The sequence below is a fragment of the Oncorhynchus clarkii genome, chromosome 5 (assembly GCF_045791955.1).
Source record: "Oncorhynchus clarkii lewisi isolate Uvic-CL-2024 chromosome 5, UVic_Ocla_1.0, whole genome shotgun sequence".
In the NCBI taxonomy this organism is placed as follows: Eukaryota; Metazoa; Chordata; class Actinopteri; order Salmoniformes; family Salmonidae; genus Oncorhynchus; species Oncorhynchus clarkii.
The window spans coordinates 59,679,964-59,701,509 of NC_092151.1; the positions used below are offsets into that span (position 1 = coordinate 59,679,964).

General features: G+C 40.5%; 1 protein-coding gene across 4 annotated transcripts in view; it reads left to right on the forward strand.

Moving 5' to 3' along the window:
- LOC139409128 (ran-binding protein 3-like) overlaps nucleotides 1–21,065 on the forward strand; it is a 35,718-nt gene extending 14,653 nt beyond the window's left edge. Inside the window, exons 11-26 of one of the 4 annotated variants that reach the window (XM_071153866.1) lie at nucleotides 2,983–3,038; nucleotides 3,196–3,232; nucleotides 3,349–3,435; nucleotides 3,527–3,601; nucleotides 3,788–3,853; nucleotides 4,053–4,148; nucleotides 4,349–4,458; nucleotides 4,658–4,759; nucleotides 5,231–5,316; nucleotides 5,424–5,499; nucleotides 5,640–5,736; nucleotides 5,902–6,026; nucleotides 6,240–6,360; nucleotides 6,489–6,631; nucleotides 7,366–7,552; nucleotides 19,448–21,065. In XM_071153866.1, the coding sequence (XP_071009967.1) occupies nucleotides 2,983–3,038; nucleotides 3,196–3,232; nucleotides 3,349–3,435; nucleotides 3,527–3,601; nucleotides 3,788–3,853; nucleotides 4,053–4,148; nucleotides 4,349–4,458; nucleotides 4,658–4,759; nucleotides 5,231–5,316; nucleotides 5,424–5,499; nucleotides 5,640–5,736; nucleotides 5,902–6,026; nucleotides 6,240–6,360; nucleotides 6,489–6,631; nucleotides 7,366–7,552; nucleotides 19,448–19,488 (1,505 nt within the window). In that variant the 3' untranslated portion in view covers nucleotides 19,489–21,065. Of the gene's footprint in view, nucleotides 1–2,982; nucleotides 3,039–3,195; nucleotides 3,233–3,348; nucleotides 3,436–3,526; nucleotides 3,602–3,787; nucleotides 3,854–4,052; nucleotides 4,149–4,348; nucleotides 4,459–4,657; nucleotides 4,760–5,230; nucleotides 5,317–5,423; nucleotides 5,500–5,639; nucleotides 5,737–5,901; nucleotides 6,027–6,239; nucleotides 6,361–6,488; nucleotides 6,632–7,365; nucleotides 7,553–7,614; nucleotides 7,753–19,447 lie in introns of those variants that run through there. The other 3 variants (XM_071153865.1, XM_071153868.1, XM_071153867.1) reach the window with 3 other exon arrangements.
- The last annotated feature ends 481 nt before the right edge of the window (nucleotides 21,066–21,546 follow it).

Below are 21,546 nucleotides of genomic sequence, written 5' to 3' on the forward strand. Positions count from 1 at the left end.
AGGGAAGTCTCATGACTAGAGAGTTCAAGTTATAGCCTGGGGAGAAGATTTACTTGGTCCTGGCTGGGGTACTATCAAAGCTGAGTGGGTACTGACAGTGACAGGGGACTCTATTTACACTGACTGGGATGCCTGAGCCCTGAGGTTAATGGTGTTCTGGGGGAGGTGAAGCAAGTGCACATTTCAACAAAACCTGTTACTTTTTCGCCTTAGCCTAACCTTTGAATCAGGTCTTTGTCAGCCTGATTTATCACTCCAGATAACATGTTTCCACTGCTCCAGAGTCCAATGGCGACGAGCTTTACACCACTCCAGCCAATGCTCGGCATTGCGCAAGGTGATCTTAAGCTTGTGTGCGGCTGCTCGACAATGGGAACCCATTTCCAGAAGCTCCCGATACAGTTCTTGCGCTGATGTTGCTTTCAGGGGCAGTTTTGAACTGAGTAGGGAGAGTTGCAACTAAGGACAGACAATCTGTACATGCTATGCGCTTCAACACTCGGCGGTCACGTTCTGTGAGCTTGTGTGGCCTACCACTTTGCGGCTGAGCTGTTGTTGCTCCTAGATGTTTTCATTTCGTGATAACAGCACTTACAGTTGACTGGGGAAGTTATAGCAGGGCAGAAATTGTTGGCATCCTATGATGCTGCCATGTTGAAAGTCACTGAGCTCTACATTAAGGCGATTGTTTATGGATATTGCATGGATATGTACTCGATTTTTATACACCTGTCAGCAACGGGTGTTGCCAACTCCACTAATTTGAAGAGTGTCCACTGTCCACATACCTTTTGTGTATGTATATTGTAGATCACCTGTGAGTGACTTACAAGGCTCCGGTCTTTCGTCATTGTGTGCTTGTAAACAAACACCACATGACTGGGGACTACCGTAAGCCTTTTAATAATGTGACAGGTGAAATAAAGAACGTAATTTTTATCTCCTAATGTATTACAAACGTTCAATGTGAAGTATTTTAAAAAGTAGCTACAAATATTCAAATGGATTAAAAAATCCTCCAAGGAAATAATTTTGACGGTATTGAAAAACCATTCCGCGTCTTTTTCTAAATACCCCGGTATACGGTATACCGCCCAAGCCTAATTGGTAATATTTGTAATTAGGAGTACTGAGAAGGCTCATGAATAGAATTAGGGGTTTTATGGACAATGTCAAGAGACGTCATCATAAAGGTTAATCCGTTACAGTTTATGCCTGGGGTAGGGGTTCTACTAAGATATATGGAATTGTTTTTTAAGAAGGTCATACCAAGGATCATTTAGCTATTTGATTTAGAATTTTAAGACCTCTTGAAGTATCAAAATAAAATATTTGATGAAAAATGTTATTTGGTGTTACTGCTGTTAGCCCATACAAAAGCATTGAATAACAGATTCACTAAATGGAACAGATGTTTGCGAGAGATGATAAACAGGAAACCCAATTTTTTTATTAAATATTTTTTTTAATGTATTTTTGGCACTAAACAGTCTCCATATACAATACCAGTCAAAAGTTTGGACACCTACTCATGCAAGGGTTTTTCTTTATTTTTATTTTGAAATAACACATATGGAATCATGTAGTAACCAAAAAAGTGTTAAACAAATCTAAATATATTTAAGATTCTAAAAAGTAGCTGAACTTTGCCTTGATGACAGCTTTGCACACTCTTGGCCTTCTCTTAACCAGCTTCATGAGGTAGTCACCTGGAATGAATTTCAATTAACAGTTGTGCCTTGTTAAAAGTTAATTTGTGGAATGTCTTTCCTTAATGCGTTTGAGCCAATCCAGTTGTATTGTGACAAGGTAGGGTGGTATACAGAGTATAGCCCTATTTGGTAAAAGACCAAGTACATATTATGGCAAGAACAGCTCAAATAAGTGAAGAGAAACAAAGTCCCATACTTTAAGACATGAAGGTCAATCAATCCGGAAAATGTCAAAAACCATCAAGTGTTATGATGAAACTGGCTCTCATGAGGACCGCAACAGGAATGGAAGACAGAGTTACCTCTGCTGCAGAGGATAAGTTCATTAGAGTTACCAGCCTCAGATTGCAGCCCAAATAAATAATTCACAGAGAGCAAGTAACAGACACAACTCAACATCAACTGTTTAGACGATACTCCATGAATCAGGCCTTCACGGTCGAATTGCTGCAAAGAAACCACCACTAAAGGATGCCAATAAGAAGAAGAAACCTGCTTGTGCCAAGAAACACGAGCAATGGACATTAGACCGGTGGAAATATGTCCAAATTTGAGATTCTTGGTTCCAACTGCCATGTCTTTGTGAGACACAGAGTAGGTGACCAGCATGGCTACCACAGCATTCTGCAACGATACGCCATCTCGTCTGGTTTGTGCTTAGTGGGAGTCTCATTTGTTTTTCAACAGAAGGACCAACCACACCTCCAGGCTGTGAAAGGGCTATTTTACCAAGAAGGAGAGTGATGGAGTGCTGCATCAGATTAACTGGCCTCCACAATCACCCGACCTCAACCCAATTGAGATGGTTTGGTATGAGTTTTCCTTCACGCAGCGTGAAGGAAAAGAAGCCAACAAGTGCTCAGCATATGTGGGAACTCCTTCAAGACTGTTGGAAAAGCATTCCAGGTGAAGCTGGTTGAGAGAATGCCAAGCGTGTGCAAAGCTTTTATCAAGGCAAAGGGTGGCTACTTTGAAGAATCTCAAATATAAAATATATTTAGATTTGTTTAACACTTTTGGTTACTACATGATTCCATGTGTTATTTCATTGTTTTATGTCTTCACTATTCTACAATGTAGAAAATAGTTTAAAAAAATAACAAACCCTTGAATGAGTAGGTATGTCCAAACTTTTGACTAGTACTGTATACTTCCTTTCATTTTTTTCCTTTGACTAGATTTTAGATTTTGAGTGGATTTTCCCTTTAAGCTTTTGCCCAAAGATGTGTGAAATTATATCTTCAACAGTGACATCTGATTTCTCTTACAGAGAAGCCTGCCATAGCCCCACCTGTGTTTGTGTTCCAGGAAGATAAAGCACAGAAGGTGAGACACTCTTGTCACACCTCTGCTGAAAATGGAAACAGTGTGACTGCACACTGTGTGTCAGACTTGACTTCACACTGGCTGGATAATTCACTCTGTTTCCTGTGTCTGACTGTTTCTTCCTCCCCTCTCTCTATTTCTGTCATACCCATAACAGAGATCAGCAGAAGGGTCCAGTGCTGAGGATGGAGAAGGTAAGGATGAGGAAGATAATCTAGCAGGTTATGGTTCTTTGGAAAATTGACACGTCTGTCTTATATTACTGTACTATAGTTACTTTGCTAATCTTTGCTGATTCTATCTCCTCCAGACTCTGATAAAGATGAGAGTAGTTACTGTCCCCCGGCCAAGAGAGAAAGAACATCATCACTAACACAGTTCCCACCCGCACATTCAGGTAATTGTACGTTTTGTTGAATTAAAATAGTATTTTGTTAGTGTGTCGAGAAAGGGTCTGTACTCATGTTATTTCTCATTGTCTCTTGCAGTTTCTAAGAACAATGTGTTCATGCCATCCAGTTTCTGTCAGTCCCCGTCAGGAAATAATTCAGATTCAGAACCTGGTGAGTTCATGAATAGTTCTGTCTTAAGATCTCCTTTTCAATTAACTTGCTATTTGCATGATATAAGGAGAACGACCCTTGAAGAATCATGACAAGAATGGTTTGCTTTTTCTCCTTAATCAATGTTCTGGCCTAATTTCCATCTCATATTCCCTCTCTTTCTCCGTCTTTCTCTGGTGTCAACAGAAGAGAAGACTGTTGGGTTTCGCTTGAAGCCTCCCACCCTGATCCATGGACAGGCTCCTCGTACAGGTGGCTGTTCTCTCCTGTCAATTTCAGAGAGGCTTTATTGTCCATTGAGTGAAATGTGTTTCGGGGGTTTCAGCACACAGGCTCAGTCACAAAAGCAATGTACAAAACATCACAATAAGTTGGAAAGAAGATGGCCCTTGTTCGTCTGGCACTGGTCTGTCCAGAGCCTTATATTTAGGCCAAGTATAATGTGTTGCAGGTGTCCCGAGCCAGAAGCCCAAGGAGCAGCAGCGCAGCGTACTACGACCCGCAGTACTGCAGGCCCCTCCGCCTAGCAAATCACTAACCCTGACCGGTAAGTACACTGAGGAAAGCTTAACCTCAAAGTCTTCAGATACTCTCAGACAAACAGCTCTGCTACTTCGTTCTGTTCTGCGATGGCCATTCTCCTCCAGCTTTCTTTCATCTCAATGTGCTTGGACAAAACATCTGTTGAAGGGGAGAGAAATCTAGCCATTTCTGGAATTTCCCCGACTCCTCTTGTGGTCCTCATAGGTTTGAACAGTGGTACGAATGGAGTGAACAGATTGTCCGAGGGTCTGCCAGTCACCCAGAACAACACAGAGAACTGTGATGGCTCCACAGACAATATGGCCAAGTCACAGGTAAGCGGAGAGGTCAAAGGGTGCCACGCTAGCTACATGTTTCCTGATTGGAAGGGCTCCACAGTGGCCTATAATAACCTATATAGTTATCAAGCTTCTAACAACAACAAAGAACACAACAGGATACAAGGAAGGTTTTATTCTTGGACATTCAGCATGGAATTTCCATGAATGTGTCTCGCTGCTCTCATCTTTCAAGGAGAAGAAAAGCGAGAGCGGTGAGAGCAGGAATGGAGAGAGAACAGATCCTCCTGTGGAATCCACATTTGTATTTGGTCAGAATGTCAGAGACAGAGCCAAGGTGACTTGAATAGTTAACTAAAGTGCATGTCATATGGAATACATTTGAAAGATGCTCTGGGCTTTGCCTCATACATAACACCCCATTGAGGTGTGGGTAAATCAAATTATAAACTGGGTAGTTCTGGCCCTGAATGCTGATTTTGCTGACAGCCGTGGTATATCAGACCTTATACCATGGGTATGACAAAACATGTATTTACGTTGGTAAACAGTTTATAATAGCAATAAGGCACCTTGGGGGTTTGTGGCATAAGGTCAATATAAGGGCTGTATTCAGGCACTCCACGTTGCGTCGCACATAAGAACAGCCCTTAGCCGTGGTATATTGGTCGTAAACCACACTTCCTCTGGCCTTATTGCTTAAATATAGCAGTCTCTTGTGGCCTTGCATGCTTTATTACGTGAGTTTTATGTTCTTTTTGTTATTATTTGTCTGATCTTTACCTTTTTCCCCCCCACATTCGTCTAGGTTGAGGGAAGCAGTGAAAAGAAAGTCTCTCTGTCAGCAGAATCAGGGGAAACCAATTATTTCCTACAGTACAGAAGCACTCCTGGGTTAGTCTCTCATGGATTCTGGCTCCAATGGATATGATCAGTTATCACTTTTATTAGGTTAATACTTATTAATATTACATCCTATCCGCTGTATGTTTTCCACCCAGCTTACAGAAGGCTGAGAACAACACTGACGACGGGGCTAAGTTTGTGTTTGGACAGAACATGTCGGATCGTGTCCTGGTGAGATGTGTTTTTTTTGTGAGGCTAATCTACTCATCTGTTATCTCTTGTTGTTTTTCTATCATTTGTTCCCCTGACAACTAAAGACAGGATCCACAAATTTGTGTTAAAGCATGTTGTATTACATTCTTGTTTTGCAGAGTCCGCTGAAATGTGAGCAGGCAGCAGAGAGCAGCAGAGATCCCCCTGCCACCCCGCCATGTGAGCCACCCTCACTGGTCAGCAGCCCCGACAAAGGTGGGCAGAGAAAAAAACATACTGCATATTAAAAAATCTGTAATTCATGTTACTATGCCCATATAATAATGGCAATCCAAGAAAAGAGAGAGGTTTATTTTCAGGTGTCCAAAGTGTCCTCGTTTTGCTGTTCATTTTCAAATGGGTTTGTTGTTCTCTTTGCAGATACCAATGTGACAGAGTCTTTGGAGGAGTCGGCAGCGGCCTACACCAAAGCCACAGCCAAGAAGTGCTTGTTAGAGAAGGTAGAGGTCAGAACTGGAGAGGAGTCGGAGAGTAATGTACTACAGGTATGCACAAGCTCCAGTTGTTTGTTGTTCAATGTTAGTGTATTTATAGTAACATTCAATTTACTTCACCAGGACATTTAGCAATTGTTGATCTAAGGTTACCCACAGTAGTTTTGTGTTTACATGTCACCTTAGACAGGGTTGGAAATAGGCTGAAATCGTCCATGATCACTCATCTGACAATGGAATGTTTTTTTTCTTATTTTTTCTCAGGTCCAATGCAAGTTGTTTGTGTTTGACAAAGCTTCCCAGTCTTGGGTGGAGAGAGGCAGAGGACTACTAAGGCTTAATGATATGGCCTCCACAGAGGAGGGATCGTTACAGTCCAGGCTAGGTACAGTCATTGCAGTGGCATAACACTTGAATCAAATCATGTCCAAACGCAACTCCCATTTGAATGTATTACATTGGTTATTATATGCATTGTGTATGACCTGAGTTTGTGCTGTTCTGGCCCTGTAGTGATGAGGACCCAGGGCAGTTTGCGTCTGATCCTCAACACCAAGCTGTGGCCCCAAATGCAGACGGACAAAGCCAGCGAGAAGAGCGTCCGCATCACAGCCATGGACACTGAGGACCAGGGGGTCAAGGTCTTCCTCATATCGGTACGAGTAAGACGACATTACTTATTACATAGTAATTACTAAGGATGCGCACGGTTATTGGAATATCCCAATATGCGAACGGACGTTAGTGTGCGATTACTTGAGTGTTCCTCTTAGGAGAAAAAAATTCTAGACCTATTTTAACAATGAAAAGGCTTTTGTATAAATAAATGTATCTATTTGACATTTTTATCTACAACAATAGACCATGACATTTGAAATTCCTTTGAATGTTGTTTTTTGAACGGTACTTTGAGCTACTGCTGCGCATTTATTCCTCCAGGCTGCCCTGACATAGGTATGCTATTTTCCTCACTTCAAATAGCTATTACAGGTGCTTGCCTAATAGAGTTTCCACAATATCTGACATAGATCAATGCAAAACACTAACCAGAACTTTTTTGTAACAGAATAATTTCTATCATGGTGAAAATCAGACTTCTTATCTCTGTTGCTGCAAGCCAAACTTTTGGAGTAAAAGCATATATCCGCTGTTTACTTCTGCCATGTGCATTTGCGTCATTCAGAAAGGTCCAAGATATTGAAAAATATTTTTCTTTTAATTTCTGAATTCCCGGATATCGAACAAAATGTCATATTATTTGAATAGTAAAATATTTTGTCCATCCCTAGTAATTACACTATAATTACATGGTAATAGATGAGTTGAGTATATCTAACACTGCCAGGACATTCTGTATAGTACTGATGTGTTAGTTATGTGTCTGTTCCAGGCGAGCTCTAAGGACACGGGTCAGCTGTACGCAGCGCTGCATCACCGTATCCTGGCACTGCGGAGCCGCTCAGACCAGGAGCCAGAGCCCCGGGTCCCCATTCCAGACGGCCACATCCCTCACCCCCAGTCTAACGAGGAGGATAGTGATGAGGACGAATCGCTCACACCCACTGCCAACATCGCAGGTAAACCATAGACTAAAAGGGTTCTAACTGTTACCCTAACTGATCTAATCACCCCCAAACAGATCTGAAGACACTCAAATTCAATCTTAAATTAATCATTGTTTGTCACCGCGCTGGAGAGGTTCCAACAAACTTGAACGCCTGTCAGGAACTCTAACGGGGAAGTCCCGTTAGTTCCCTTACAAACTTATATTTGCATGATTTAGCTTATTCATCATTCATAATTAATGTTTGCTTAAGTCATGTGATGACCAATACTGGGTCATGCATTTGACAGTCCAATACCTCACGAGGCTTCTTCCCTCTAAGCTGAGACCTTGAAACTGAGATATCCCTTTCTCTAAACAATGTTCAAAATCAAATCAAATGTTATTTGTCACATGCGCCAAATACAACAGACCTTACAGTGAAATGCTTATTTACAAGCCCTTAACCAACAGTGCAGTTTTAAGAAAAATAAGTTAAGTATTTATTAAAATAAACTGAAGTAAAAAAAAAGACAAGAAAATAGAAAAATAACAAATGATTAAAGAGCAACAATAAAATAACTGTAACGAGGCATGTACAGGGGCTACTGGGACAGAGTCTATGTGCGGGGGCACAGGTTAGCCGAGTTAATTGAGGTAACATGTAGGTAAAGTGACTATGCATAGATAATAAACACAGCGTAGCAGCAGTGGAAAATGGGGGGTGAGGGGGAGGTCAATGCAAATAGTCTGGGTAACCATTTTGATTAGCTGTTCAGGAGTCTTATGGCTTCGGGGTAGAAGCTGTTAAGAACCCTTTTGGACCAAGACTTGGCGCTCCGGTACCACTTGCCGTGCGGTAGCACAGAGAGCAGTCTATAACTAGGGTGGATGGAGTCTTTGACAATTTTTAGGGCCTTTTTCTGACACCACCTGGTACAGAGGTCCTGGATGGCAGGATGCTTGGCCCCAGTGATGTACTGGGCCACACACACTACCCTCTGTAGTGCCTTTCTGTCGGAGACCGAGCAGTTGTCATACCAGGTGGTGATGCATCCAGTCAGGATGGTGTAGTTGTTGAACTTTTTGAGGATCTGAGGACCCATGCCAAATCTTTTCAGTCTCCTGAGGGGGAATAGGCGTTGTCGTGCCCTCTTCACGGCTGTCTTGGTGTGTTTGGACCATGATAGTTTGTTGATGTGGACACTAAGGAACTTGAAGTTCTCAACCTGCTCCACTACAGCCCTATCGATGAGAATGGGGGAGTGCTCAGTCCTCCTTTTCCTGGAATCCACGATCATCTCCTTTGTCTTGATCACGTTGTGGGAGAGGTTGTTATCCTTGCACCACACTACCACGTTTCTGACCTCCCTATAGGCTGTCATCATTGTCGGCGATCAGGCCTACCACTGCTGTGTCGTCGACAAACTTAATGATGGTGTTGGAGTCTTGCTTGGCTATGCAGTCATGGGTGAGCAGGGAGTATAGGAGGGGACTGAGCACCCACCCCTGAGGGGCTCCTGTATTGAGAATCAGCTTGGCAGATGTTGTTACCTACCCTTACCAGCTGGCGGCGGCCCATCAGGAAGTCCAGGATCGAGTTGCAGAGGGAGATGTTTAGTCCCAGGGTCCTTAGCTTAGTGATGAGCTTTGAGGGTACTAAGGTGTTGAAAGTTGAGCTGTAGTCAATAACTAGCATTCTCACATAGGAGTAAGTGCCTTTTGTCCAGGTGGGAAAGGTCTGCGTGGAGTGCAATAGAGATTGCATCATCTGTGGATCTCTTGAGGCGGTATGCAAATTGAAGTGGGTCTATGGTTTCTGGGATAATGGTGTTGATGTGACCCATGACCAGCCTTTCAAAGCACTTCATGGCTACAGACGTGAGTGCTACGGGTTGGTAGCCATTTAGGCAGATTACCTTAGTGTTCTTGTGCACAGGGTCTATGGTGATCTGCTTGAAACATGTTGTTATTACAGACTTGGTCAGGGACAGGTTGAAGATGTCAGTGAAGACACTTGCCAGTTGGTCAACGCATGCTCGGAGTGCATGTCCTGCTAATCCGTCTGGCGCTGTAGCCTTGTGAATGGTGACCTGTTTAAAGGTCTTACTCACATCGGCTATGGAGAGCATTATCACGCAGTCATCCGGAACAGCTGGTGCTCTCACGCATGCTTCAGTGTTGCTTGCCTTGAAGCACGCATATAAGTAATTGAGCTCGTCTGGTAGGCTCGTGTCACTGGACAGCTCGCAGCTGTGCTTCACTTTGTCGTCTGTAATAGTTTTCAAACCCTGCTACATCCGACGAGCGTCGGAGCCGGGGTAGTAGGATTCAATCTTAGTCCTGTATTGACGCTTTTCCTGTTTGATGGTTCGTCACAGGGTATAGCGGAATTTAGAAATTGATAAATAGAAAAGCACAAACATACAATTTCCATCCTCTTATCACTTGTGTGATAATAAGCATTAGATTTAAGCTTCTATCAAAAGGGGGTTCTATGAAATTACATCATAATAAATCATAAAAGATTATACTTCTATTAAATACATCATTATAATAAATCCTAATAAAGCTTGTTAAAAAGAAAAATGCTATTGCAACTTCTTTGCAATAAGGAATTGAGACAAAGCTCGAGAAGTTTCAAGTGTTTAATACCAAAGATGCAGTCAGCTGAGTGCATGCATTTAGAATGTTCACAACACATTTTATACTCTTTCCCCCTTCTTGTAGGTGTCACCTCCCCAGCAATACATTTTATGACCTCAATGAGTTTCCCTCTGGCTCCCCTGTGGAATGTCCATGGTCCTCTCTCTGTTTAGCTAATGTCAGAATCACACCCCGTCCATCTTCTGTTCTGGGCCTGATCCTAGGCAATTTCCTCTTGTCTGATTAGGTCAACGTTTCTAAATTAGCATACACACAGTTTCATGGCCTAAACTCCATTAATACTCACAGTAATCATTCACTAAACAGGATACAAACTAACTACAGTTTAACATGAAACATGTTACATTTTGACAGAATTCATCAAGCTCAAATCTACTATCAAAAGGTTATAATCAACTGAAGTGAGTATCAAAAATACACACACATACACAAGGGATCTGTAGATTCAGAGGTGAATAAATCTTTCAATATTAATCATTATTTCCATATCTCTTACCAAAATTGGGTTGGATTGACCCATGTTTTTCAAACTGTCCCCGGGACATCAACTTAATCAAAATATAAAACCCTGTTTAACCATTCTGCTAAACCCTTCAAGGTTGGTCCTGGCTCATCAGCTCAGTGTTTACATAATGGAAACAGGTTAAGGATTTAGATGACCTTACCCTCAACTTAAACGAAATCAACCTTCAATCATTACTCATCTACAGGGGGAATGGGAGCTCTTCCAGAGTTGTCAGTTCATTAGTTTCACCATCCTCTGGAGGAGCATAAAACATGATAGCTGCTGAAATCTTACCAGCCAGAGAGGCACAGATCGCCTTACAGCATGTTAACAAAACAAAAGATAGTCAATAGCCTCTTTTTTTGCAGAGCCCAATTACACAATTATTTTAGCAATGCCAATCTCTATGTCTCTTAGATATCTCCCAAATCTAGGGCACATGCATATTGACTTTCACAGGGAAGCGAGAGAACACATGTTATAATAGTTTCACATCAACCTTGATAAGAATGAGATTGGGGAAAAGTTAGCACATGCTACAATCTAGTGGTTCCCCTCACAATTTAGGGGCATAGCTCTGTCTCTAGAAGCCTTTCCAAATCAAGGTTCACTCTGGGTTTCCAAATCAAGGTTCACTCTGTTCTTGGTCAAATTATCCCTTCCATGTATCTAGACACCATCTGTGGTCACCTTCGCCATAACCCCGAGAGGACAGACCAGAACAACAGTTTAGTTTAGGGCATTTCTGATTCAGGAAATCCAGACAAATTATTAACTGTATGACAAATTATTACTACTACTTGATTCTTAATACAGATTTCTAAAACAAATGTCAGAGAATAACAACGCACAGCTGAAACCATTTAAAAAAAAATCCAAATTGGTTTATTCACCCATAACATCTTGGCAATCTCAATGCAGAGTTACAGGTCAGGGGGTTGAGGGCTAATCCTTAGGGAGAAATCCCGACCATCCAGCAGACCCAATCTGGAGAGATTTTTTTTATTGAAGCAAGACAAAAAAAAGAAAGAAAATAAAACAACAGCAATACACATCACTTGATTTGGGGGAAAATTCATCCATTTGGAGTAACTGTCAACCATTACCAACATTCTATATTTACTTAAGGGCCCTAGGGGACTGGTAATTCCCTCTTTTGGATACATGAGTCACATCGTGATTCATGCGTCCAAAAAAACAACACTGCCTGTTAAATCAAAAATAAACAAATTAGAATAACAAATCCTATTAGAATTGAAACTCTTGATAACTCCATAAGGAAATAATTGTATCCCATAAGGTCATGGAAAAATAGATTAGAGACAGGTGTCCCTCATTCAGGGGCAGCGCTATCTTTCTGTCCTTCTCGTGGTCTGAATCACACATGAGACTATTGATAAATTATAAACTTCTTCTAATTATTAGTGTTTACATAGCCCATTTTAAATCTCAACCAATGTCTCCAGTCTTTCTAGTGAGGGTGATCAGGCCTCACCAGGAAGTCAGAACAGAGGTCATTCCACCCCATTAAGTGAGTGTTTGTTTTCCTGTACCTCAGACATTATTTAAAGATGTTTCCAATATTTCAAACATTTTGTGTATCAGATTTACATTTCTTCTAATCAAGAGAATTTACGTGTGTACCCAAACTCTGACAATAGAAACTTTTGTGTACAGCAAACCAAAATACCCCATACAATAAATCAAACAGATTATTAACTACTAACAAATGTTCATTAACAGGTGTGTGTGGTAAAATCGTAGGTTAAAAACAAAATGGCCAGGCCTTACTTAATTTGGGAGCTCTCTTAGTAACTTCTCAGAGCTACCCCCCTACTTTTTTCAATTTCCGCCTGAAGACATACCCAAATCTAACTGCATGTAGCTCAGGCAAGGATATGCATATTCTTGGTACCATTTGAAAGAAAACACTCTGAAGTTTGTGTAAATGTTAATTGAATGTAGGAGAATATAACACACTAGATCACGTTTAGATAATACAATGAAAAAACATACGTTTTTTATTTTTATTGTTGTATCATCATCTTTAAAATGAACAAGATAAAACAAATATTCAGATAGGATGATGGGGACAATTTCCGTGAAAAACATGAGGGCAACAGTACTTGTGCAAAGTTTCAGTATGATAACTTCCAAAATGAGTGTGCTACATGACATTTATCATGAAGTCACCCAGGTGTCCCACAAAAGTAGCCCAAATGTACCCAAGTGGCCAAATTGGTGAAGTTATACATTTTGAATGGAATAACTATATACAAAATACCAAAATGGTATTCTAACACACACCCCCAAAAAATGGAGAAAAAACCAGAAAAAATATATATACACATTTACAAAATAACACTTTCAATATTTGGAAGACCTCAGTCCTCTACACAATATGGTGCTGCTGGTGCCAGGTGCCATATCACATCCATGCCTGCAGAAATAAATTTGGGCAGATGAACACCACTTGTGGCAGGAGCTGGATGAACCAGCTTCAGTGGGGGATGGACACCTTGGCACTGGGGGCTCCCATTCAGAGTCAGTGTCACTGTGAAAGAAAATGTTCAGTTAGAATAGTTTCACACATGAGCCCTGTATCAACAGGTATAATAAACATATATATATATATATATATAGAGTACAGGGAACATAAGGTTGAATATATTATTATAGACCTGCTAGATCTACTGTCTCATTTATATTCTGACAGACCAGCTAGATCTACTGTCTTTATTATATTACAACAGACCAGCTTTATCTACTGTCTCCATTTCACTTTGGCCATTGTTGTGGGCCTCCCCTCCCCTCAACAGCCTCAAATAGGCTATTTCATTTCACAAATAATATTTTATATTATTAATTTCAAACAACGGCATTAGCATGAGAAGAACTTACCAGTCCAAAACGATGTCCTCTCCGTTCAAAAGATATTCCTCCATTTGGGAATCGCTACATGAATCGTCCTCGATCAATTTCTTCTAAAATTGTGTGTACATCTGTATATCTAGACTTAGATGTGCGTAACATGCGTTGCTCCTTCCGGTATGAATCGCCAATAGCGAATTAACCTCTTTACGCCGGAGTTTACTACATGGGTTGGTCTTCCAACACATAAACATTACATATTGCCATTTACCTCAGCTCATTGGCTATCTACCCAGCTAGATTTCAAGACGATGAGTGGTCATTGGGTTAAAATACATTCAATCAACAAAACAGCGGGCAAATCATTGGTGCACCACTTGTTGTCTTCAAATCGGTTTCTTTCAGTCAATACGTCCCGCGAAATGACCCATCAGGTATGGTTGTGTTACAAACAAACCAGTTGATTGCAATGAAACCAAACATGACTGGAAAAGTCACGTTTTGTGTGTGTATTTACCTCAAATGTGACGTCAAATGGAATGAGATGGAATTCATGACACAAGCGGTTTACAAAATGTTTTGTGTTAGGCTATAAAAATGGATTTTATCAAACAAAAAACCATTCATTGTGTAACAATGAGCATTGGGAGTACAAACAGAGGAAGATCGCCCTAGGTAAACAATTTATTTTATTGCAGTTTGTGATTTTGTTACGCCTGTGCTGGTTGAAATAGTTGTTTTTTATAAATCCTTTTTTAAATCTGACAACGCAGTTGGATTAGCAAGATTCTAGGCTTTCGAAACATGTGAGACGCTTATATTTTCATGAATGTTTAATATGACTTTATGTAGCGATCACCGTATATTGTCGAATTTCATCCTGCTACCGGGTTCGGTGCGCAGAGAGGTTAACAGCTGGATCCGGGAACCTTTAACTGCTCTCCTAAGGCACTTGCCTTAGCAAGCCTTTCAAAGGGAGAGATACAGAATCATTGATAAACATTTTTTTTAAACTTGGTACCGGAAGTTCCATCAGTTGTATACAGAATTTTACTTCAGACACATCGAATTGGCACTTTCTAAAGTAAACAATCCCAAAGCCCCTCTCTTGTAATCAGCCATTTTGACTTGTTGCTTTGACATACAGTTCTATACAAACTGTCCCTAATTTCTCCATTGTCTCGCTTACAGCCTGTTTCAGTTCAGTGTGTACTGGCGGCTATCTATTGTTCCACAGGAAGGGTCTCTCTAACCCAAACAAATGACTTAAACCTCTTGCAGATCAGTGGGACGCTAGCGTCCCATCTCGATAACTTGCGGCGAAATTGCAGAGCGCGAAATTCAAATGACAGAAATAGTCATATTTAACATTCATGAAAATACAAGTGTCATACATCAGTTAAAAGCTTAACTTCTTTTTTTGGGAGGGGGGGAATTTTACCCCTTTTCGTAGTATCCAATTGTTAGTAGTTAGTATCTTGTCTCATCGCTACAACTCCCGTACGGGCTCGGGAGAGACTAAGGTCAAAAGCCATGTGTCCTCTGAAACCAAGCCGCACTGCTTCTTAACACAGCGCGCATCCAACCCGGAAGCCAGCCGCACCAATGTGTCGGAGGACACACGACCTGGCGACCTGGTTAGAGTGGCCCGCAACAGGAGTCGCTAGTGCGCGATGAGACAAGGATATCCCTACCAGCCAAACCCTCCCTAACCCGGATGACGCTAGGCCAATAGTGCGTTGCCCCATGGACCTCCCGGTCGCGGCCGGGCTGCGACAGAGCCTGGGCCCGGTCGCGGCCGGGCTGCGACAGAGCCTGGGCTCGAACTCAGAGTCTCTGTTGGCACAGCTAGCACTGCGATGCAGTGCCCTAGACCACTGCGCCACCCGCGAGGCCCAAAAGCTTGACTTCTTGTTAATCCAGCCACTGTGTCAGATTTCAAAACGGCTTTACGGCGAAAGCACACCATGCGATTATCGGAGGAAATCGCCCAGCACACAAAAGCATTAAAAACATTTTCCAACCAGGCAGATGCGCCATAAAAGTCAGAAATAGCAATGAAATAAATCACTTACCTTTGAAGATCTTCTTCTGTTGGCACTCCAAAAGGTCCCAGCTACATTACAAATGGTTGTTTTGTTCGATAAAGTCCTTTTATATCCCCAAAAACTCAGTTTAGCTGGTGCGCTTCATTCAATAATCCACCGGTTTCCCCCCTCCAAAATGCATACAAAATTAATTCCAAACGTTACCAATAAACTTCTCCAAACAAGTCAAACAACATTTATAATCAAACCTCAGGTATCCTAATACGTAAATAAATGATACAATTTAAGATGGAGAATCGTTATTGTTCATTACCGGAGATAAACAACAAAGTACGCGCATTTACCAGAACGTGTAACAAACACTACAGCCAAAATGCGAGACACTTAGAAAAACTACAAATTCTAGCTAATTTTTCCAAAAACAAGCCTGAAACTCTTTCTAAAGACTGTTGACATCTAGTGGAAGCCCTAGGAACTGCAATCTGGGAGGTTTTCCCTTCATATTAAAAATGACAGCCATAGGAATCAATGATGGGCTGAAATTATTTTTCTTCTGGATGGTTTGTCTTCGGGTTTTTGCCTGAAATATCAGTTCTGTTATACTCACAGACAATTTTGTAACCGTTTTTAGAAACTTTAGAGTTTTCTATCCAAATCTACCAATTATATGCAGCTTCTGGGCCTGAGTAACAGGCAGTTTACTTTGGGCACGCTTGTCATCCAGATGTCAAAATACTGCCCCCTAGGTTAATATTTATTTCAAATTTCTGTTGTATATTCACTTTCTGCTTCACACTTATTAAATATCTATAATTTTAAGATTCATATGTAATGTGACGAATTTATAAAATACATCGGCCAATTCAGAAACCGTTATTATAACTGGGCTAGCACTGCCTATCAGTCCACTGTCATTGGCATATTCTATCCATAAGGTTTCTGGCACCTGAGACAAAATAGATTGGGAGACAGTCTCAGACCCCCACTCCTCCTGGGGGAGTGGTTCAATTTCCCTTATTACTCATTGGTTTAACCTCTCTGGGTTATGTGGGACGCTAGCATCCCACCTGGCCAAAAGCCAGGGAAAATGCAGAGTGCCAAATTCAAAAAAATTACTATAAAAATCAAACTTTCAGTAAATCACACATGTAAGATAACAAATTAAAGCTACACCTGTTGTGAATCCAGCCAACATGTCAGATTTCAAAAAGGCTTTTCGGCGAAAGCAAGCGATGCTATTATCTGAGGATATCACCTCTGTAAACAAAAGAAAGAAAGCATATTTCAACCCTGCAGGCGCAACACAAAACGCAGAAATAAAAAATATAATTCATGCCTTACCTTTAACGAGCTTCTTTTGTTGGCACTGCAATATGTCCCATAAACATCACAAATGGTCCTTTTGTTCGATTAATTCCGTCAATATATATCCAAAATGTCCATTTATTTGGCGCGTTTGATCCAGAAAAACACCGGTTCCAACTCAAAAGTTACCTGTAAACTCTGCCAAAACATTTCCAATTACTTTTGTAACACAACTTTAGATATTTTTTTACGTAAATAATCGATCAAATTAAAGACTGGAGAATCTGTGTTCAATACAGGAAGGAAACAAACTGAAGCATGCTTTCTGGTCACGCGCCTCTATCTAGCAGTACACTTCATTACACAAAGGAATAACCTCAACCAATTTCTAAAGACTGTTGACATCCAGTGGAAGCGTTAGGAACTGCAAGAAGGTCCCTTAGAAATCTGGATTCCCAATGAATACCCATTGAAAAGAGTGACTTAAAAAAAAAAATTTTTACATCTGAATGGTTTGTCCTCGGGGTTTCGCCTGCTAAATAAGTTCTGTTATACTCACAGACATGATTCAAACAGTTTTAGAAACTTCAGAGTGTTTTCTATCCAAATCTACTAATAATATGCATATCTTATCTTCTGGGGATGAGTAGCAGGCAGTTGAATTTGGGCATGCATTTCATCCGGACGTGAAAATACTGTCCCCTGTCACCAAGAAGTTAATATCTCATCGTTTTGGATATCAATGAAAACTCCCAGGAGTTCAATAAATTGTTTAGTTAACAGAAAATCATGTTCAACTTAATTGGTTCTATTTATAGTTTTTTTTGTTACGGGTAAGTCAAGTCCCGTACAATACTTTAACCTTATCATACCTCAAATGATCCATAAAGGGACCACTCTGAACATTTCGCAAAATACTTTTTACAACACTTGTGTGGGTGTGCAAGTTATATTTATATATTTTTTCTATTGTTACTTCATCAGCTCTAGTAACCCATTAAACAAATATTATGTTACTTTATCTCTAATAACCCATTATACATTTGTGTTACATCACAAGATCCTCCTCTACACTAGTGTTCTATTCATACAGGGGTTTAAATATTCACTAGTGTTCTATTTAACAGCTTATTCAGGAATAATACTCTCTTCTTTCATATCTCCACACACATAATAATGTTATACCATCAAACTCCACGGATGGGTCATGTTATCCTCATGTAATCTAAAGTCATGTTATCCTCAGAGACATGTCTCATTATTAACAAGGATAACATGTTATCTTCGTTACTAATGAGACATGTTATTATGTTATCCTCCTCACTACTGCGACATGTTACCTATGAGATGTGAGACATGTTATCCTCTACCTGAAGATCCAACAGCGGTGGTAGACAGAACCCTAGATAACGTTACAGATCAAGAAACTCAGCTCACAGAACTGGTTGGGGCATTCATTCACCTCTTTCACACATGAGCTAGTCCCCTGATTCTCTTGTCGTTACTTGCTATGCACCATATGTATCTTCAATGGTTATCTTGTTGCTACTTGCTATACATATAAATAACACCCCGTATTCAATAATACCTTGTTATTTAGTAGTGGCGGTAGACGTTTCTTATAAATGCCTACAGACAGCTGTCAGTGGGGCATTCCATGATATTGTTACGCCCTCACTGTAGTCTTCTCATAAAACTAGTGAATAGTCTTCTCTAGAAGAGAAAAAATATCTGGCCCTTTTTATGGGTTTCTCGCCTTGATTTCATTTCTTCAGTTTTTTCCCTCACTTTTATACATATTACATTTAAATTGACTTAATGAAATCTGTTGCCATCCCTCAATTGTTAGCCGATGTGTCTCCTCCTGGGCAGCTCACAGTAAGGGTCTGGTCTGGGTGGGTCTCGTCATCTTTAGGTCAGACGGCAATTTCCCTCACGCTTCATAAAATGCGCCACCGATTTCCTCGCAGACTGGAAAGTGAGGCTTCTTCTCTCTAAGCTGAGCCCTTGAAACTGAGATATCCCTTTCTCTAAACAAGTTTCTGGGCATACTGCCAAATTCTTTCAATCAGTCACTTGCATGAACACAGAAATTGGTTTATAGAAAAGCACAAACAAAACAATTTCCACCACACCCCTTCCTGTGATTTGTTCAAAAAGTGAATTGATGATATCTGGACAAAATTATAGTCCAAAAGTGTTATTTGTTGTTCCAAGGAAGTGATCTGGGAGACCCCTATCGATGATCCATAAAAGTAATCTCGGGGTTCAAAAATGTCGCCTGGACATGCCCCCTAACTGTCAAACAAACATATTTGAAAGTCCAAGTAAGTGATCTTGGACACTCCCACTGATGTGCCAAATAAGTTATCTGGGGGTCCAAGGAAGTTATCTGGGCGTCTTTGAATGGGACTTTTTACTTTTGTACTTTTTCATTGGAGCTACATCTGGCCCATTCAAAAAGTCCAAGAATGTAATTTAAAACAACAGTCCAATGGCAATCACTCACCAGGCCTGTCTCTCCTCTCCCCAGAGGGTCCAGAGGTCCAGGCCAGCGGGAGTGGGTCCTCATAGCGCCTGCCCCCCTCCACACGCTGCAGTCAGGACCCCTACAGGCACCTCAGTCCAGCATTTCCCCAATGGTCAGAGGTCACAGTGGAGTACCAGGAAGGATCCTATGCAGGTGCTACTAACTTAACTCTGTGCAGTTCAGTCTCTCTGCATTCGCAGTATATCCGGGATGGATGGTCTTTTTGTTTGTTTTTTTATTTGAGTTTTTTTAACCTATAGAACTGAAAAATATATATTTTTTGGAGTTTGTGAATTGTCGCTCATCATATTGATGAGTGAGACGTTGCAAGACGGAATGAGAAAGCAGTTTTCTCTCGCCGATGTAAGTACATTCTAAAGAGCTTGCCGTTAAAAGTGGGACCTCTTTATCCACCTTGCAAGAAAACAGACCTCAGGCACTTCAAATCCAGTGGGGCTTGTATTTTGTTCAGAGAGGTAAAGATCTAGTTGCCTAGCAAATAATAGTTTATAAAGTCTTCTTTTTATTTCACTGAGTTGTGTCTGAACTCTCCAAGTTTTATTTTGTATTTTAAGTCCGTCGATACCGCCTTTGGCCACTTAGTTCTTTAGTCTGTAGTCAACAATAGAAATGATTTTTGACCACAAATCATTTGAAATCGAAGCCCTTGTGCAAACACCTGCTTTGACGTAAATTATTTAATTAAGAATTCCATTTAATAATGGAGTTGACCTGTGTTCATTATTATGATGATTATTATTATTGATAGTTGATATATCGACTTTGATTTTGAAGTTCATTCGAAAATGAACCCATTTTGCAAATAAGCTAGTTGGATTTGATAGTTTTACAGCAGGTTTTTTTCCATGACCCCAAAATTGTCCCTAAATATAGATGGTAGATGTGTTTGTTTCAAAAAGATAAAACATTTTTAGATGGATCTGAAAAGATATCATCTTCCCAAATATATATTGAATAAACCAATTTTATTAGTTGTTTACAATTGTTTATTTAGTTTGCTTTAAATAAGTTACACAGACATTGTTTATAACAACCTCGATCATTGCGAACATATTTTTCCTATGTTTTTTCACACCATGAGAAAGGTCAATATAATAACTTCTAGGTTTGGGTGTTGGCAGTTGGATTCTCCGAACATGTCGTTATTTGCATCTATCCTAAATGGGTTTGACCTCAAAACCCTACAAAATGCACATATACTCTCAGAACAACTAATGCTGCCATTTTAATTCAAAGAGCTATAGGCATTGGAACAGGTGGTTCTACACGCACATGATTGGAAGACTACAAGTACATTGTTTCTCACCAATCGTCTGGGTGCTGAGCCCTCTTTATTCCACTGTTAATCGGTGGCTTTGGTTTGGTGTATTTAAAACGGATCCCCTATGAGAATAGATGACTGCAGTTATATTTCCTTCAGTGAAGTGTGGCTCCTCTTGTTTTAAGCCTTTCTTCTTCATATCAGTGGAATTAGTCATATCTCTAAACTGTTGTATTATAGTGTCATCCTTTTTCATGTACTACAAGCCTTTCATGTGAAAATATGTATTTTTAACACAAAAAAAGCACACTTTGAAAACTGAAAAAATAAAAAAATAAACAGGCAAGTAGAAATGTTTGTGGTTAAAATGTATATATCCCGTAATGTATATTATTGAGCAGCCTTTAAGTGTAAAAAAAATAAAAAAGGATGCCCCTCCTTATTTTGCACACTTCTTCACCGTTGTCTGTAGAAACCTCACCATGTAGTGTGCTCTATACGTTTGTGTTCTCTCCATTCTTCACATTCTGCTTATGTAGCAACAAACATAGGACTATTCCTCCGGACATGGGGCTCAGACATGAATGTATGGCACCTTGGGTCTGAATAAAGAGCCAGGGGCCGACGTTCTTCAGCACTTTTCCTTCTCTGTTATATTTCTCCCATCAATATGAATTTTTAAATGTTCGTAAATGCAAATGAACTTGGACTGTCCATTAATAAAATGGCAAAAGGTGGTCAATGATGAAGTGTTGAATGTTGTTTACATTGGGGTGGTTGATGGTTATTTGCTGGGGAGTGACTGTAAGACAGAAACACT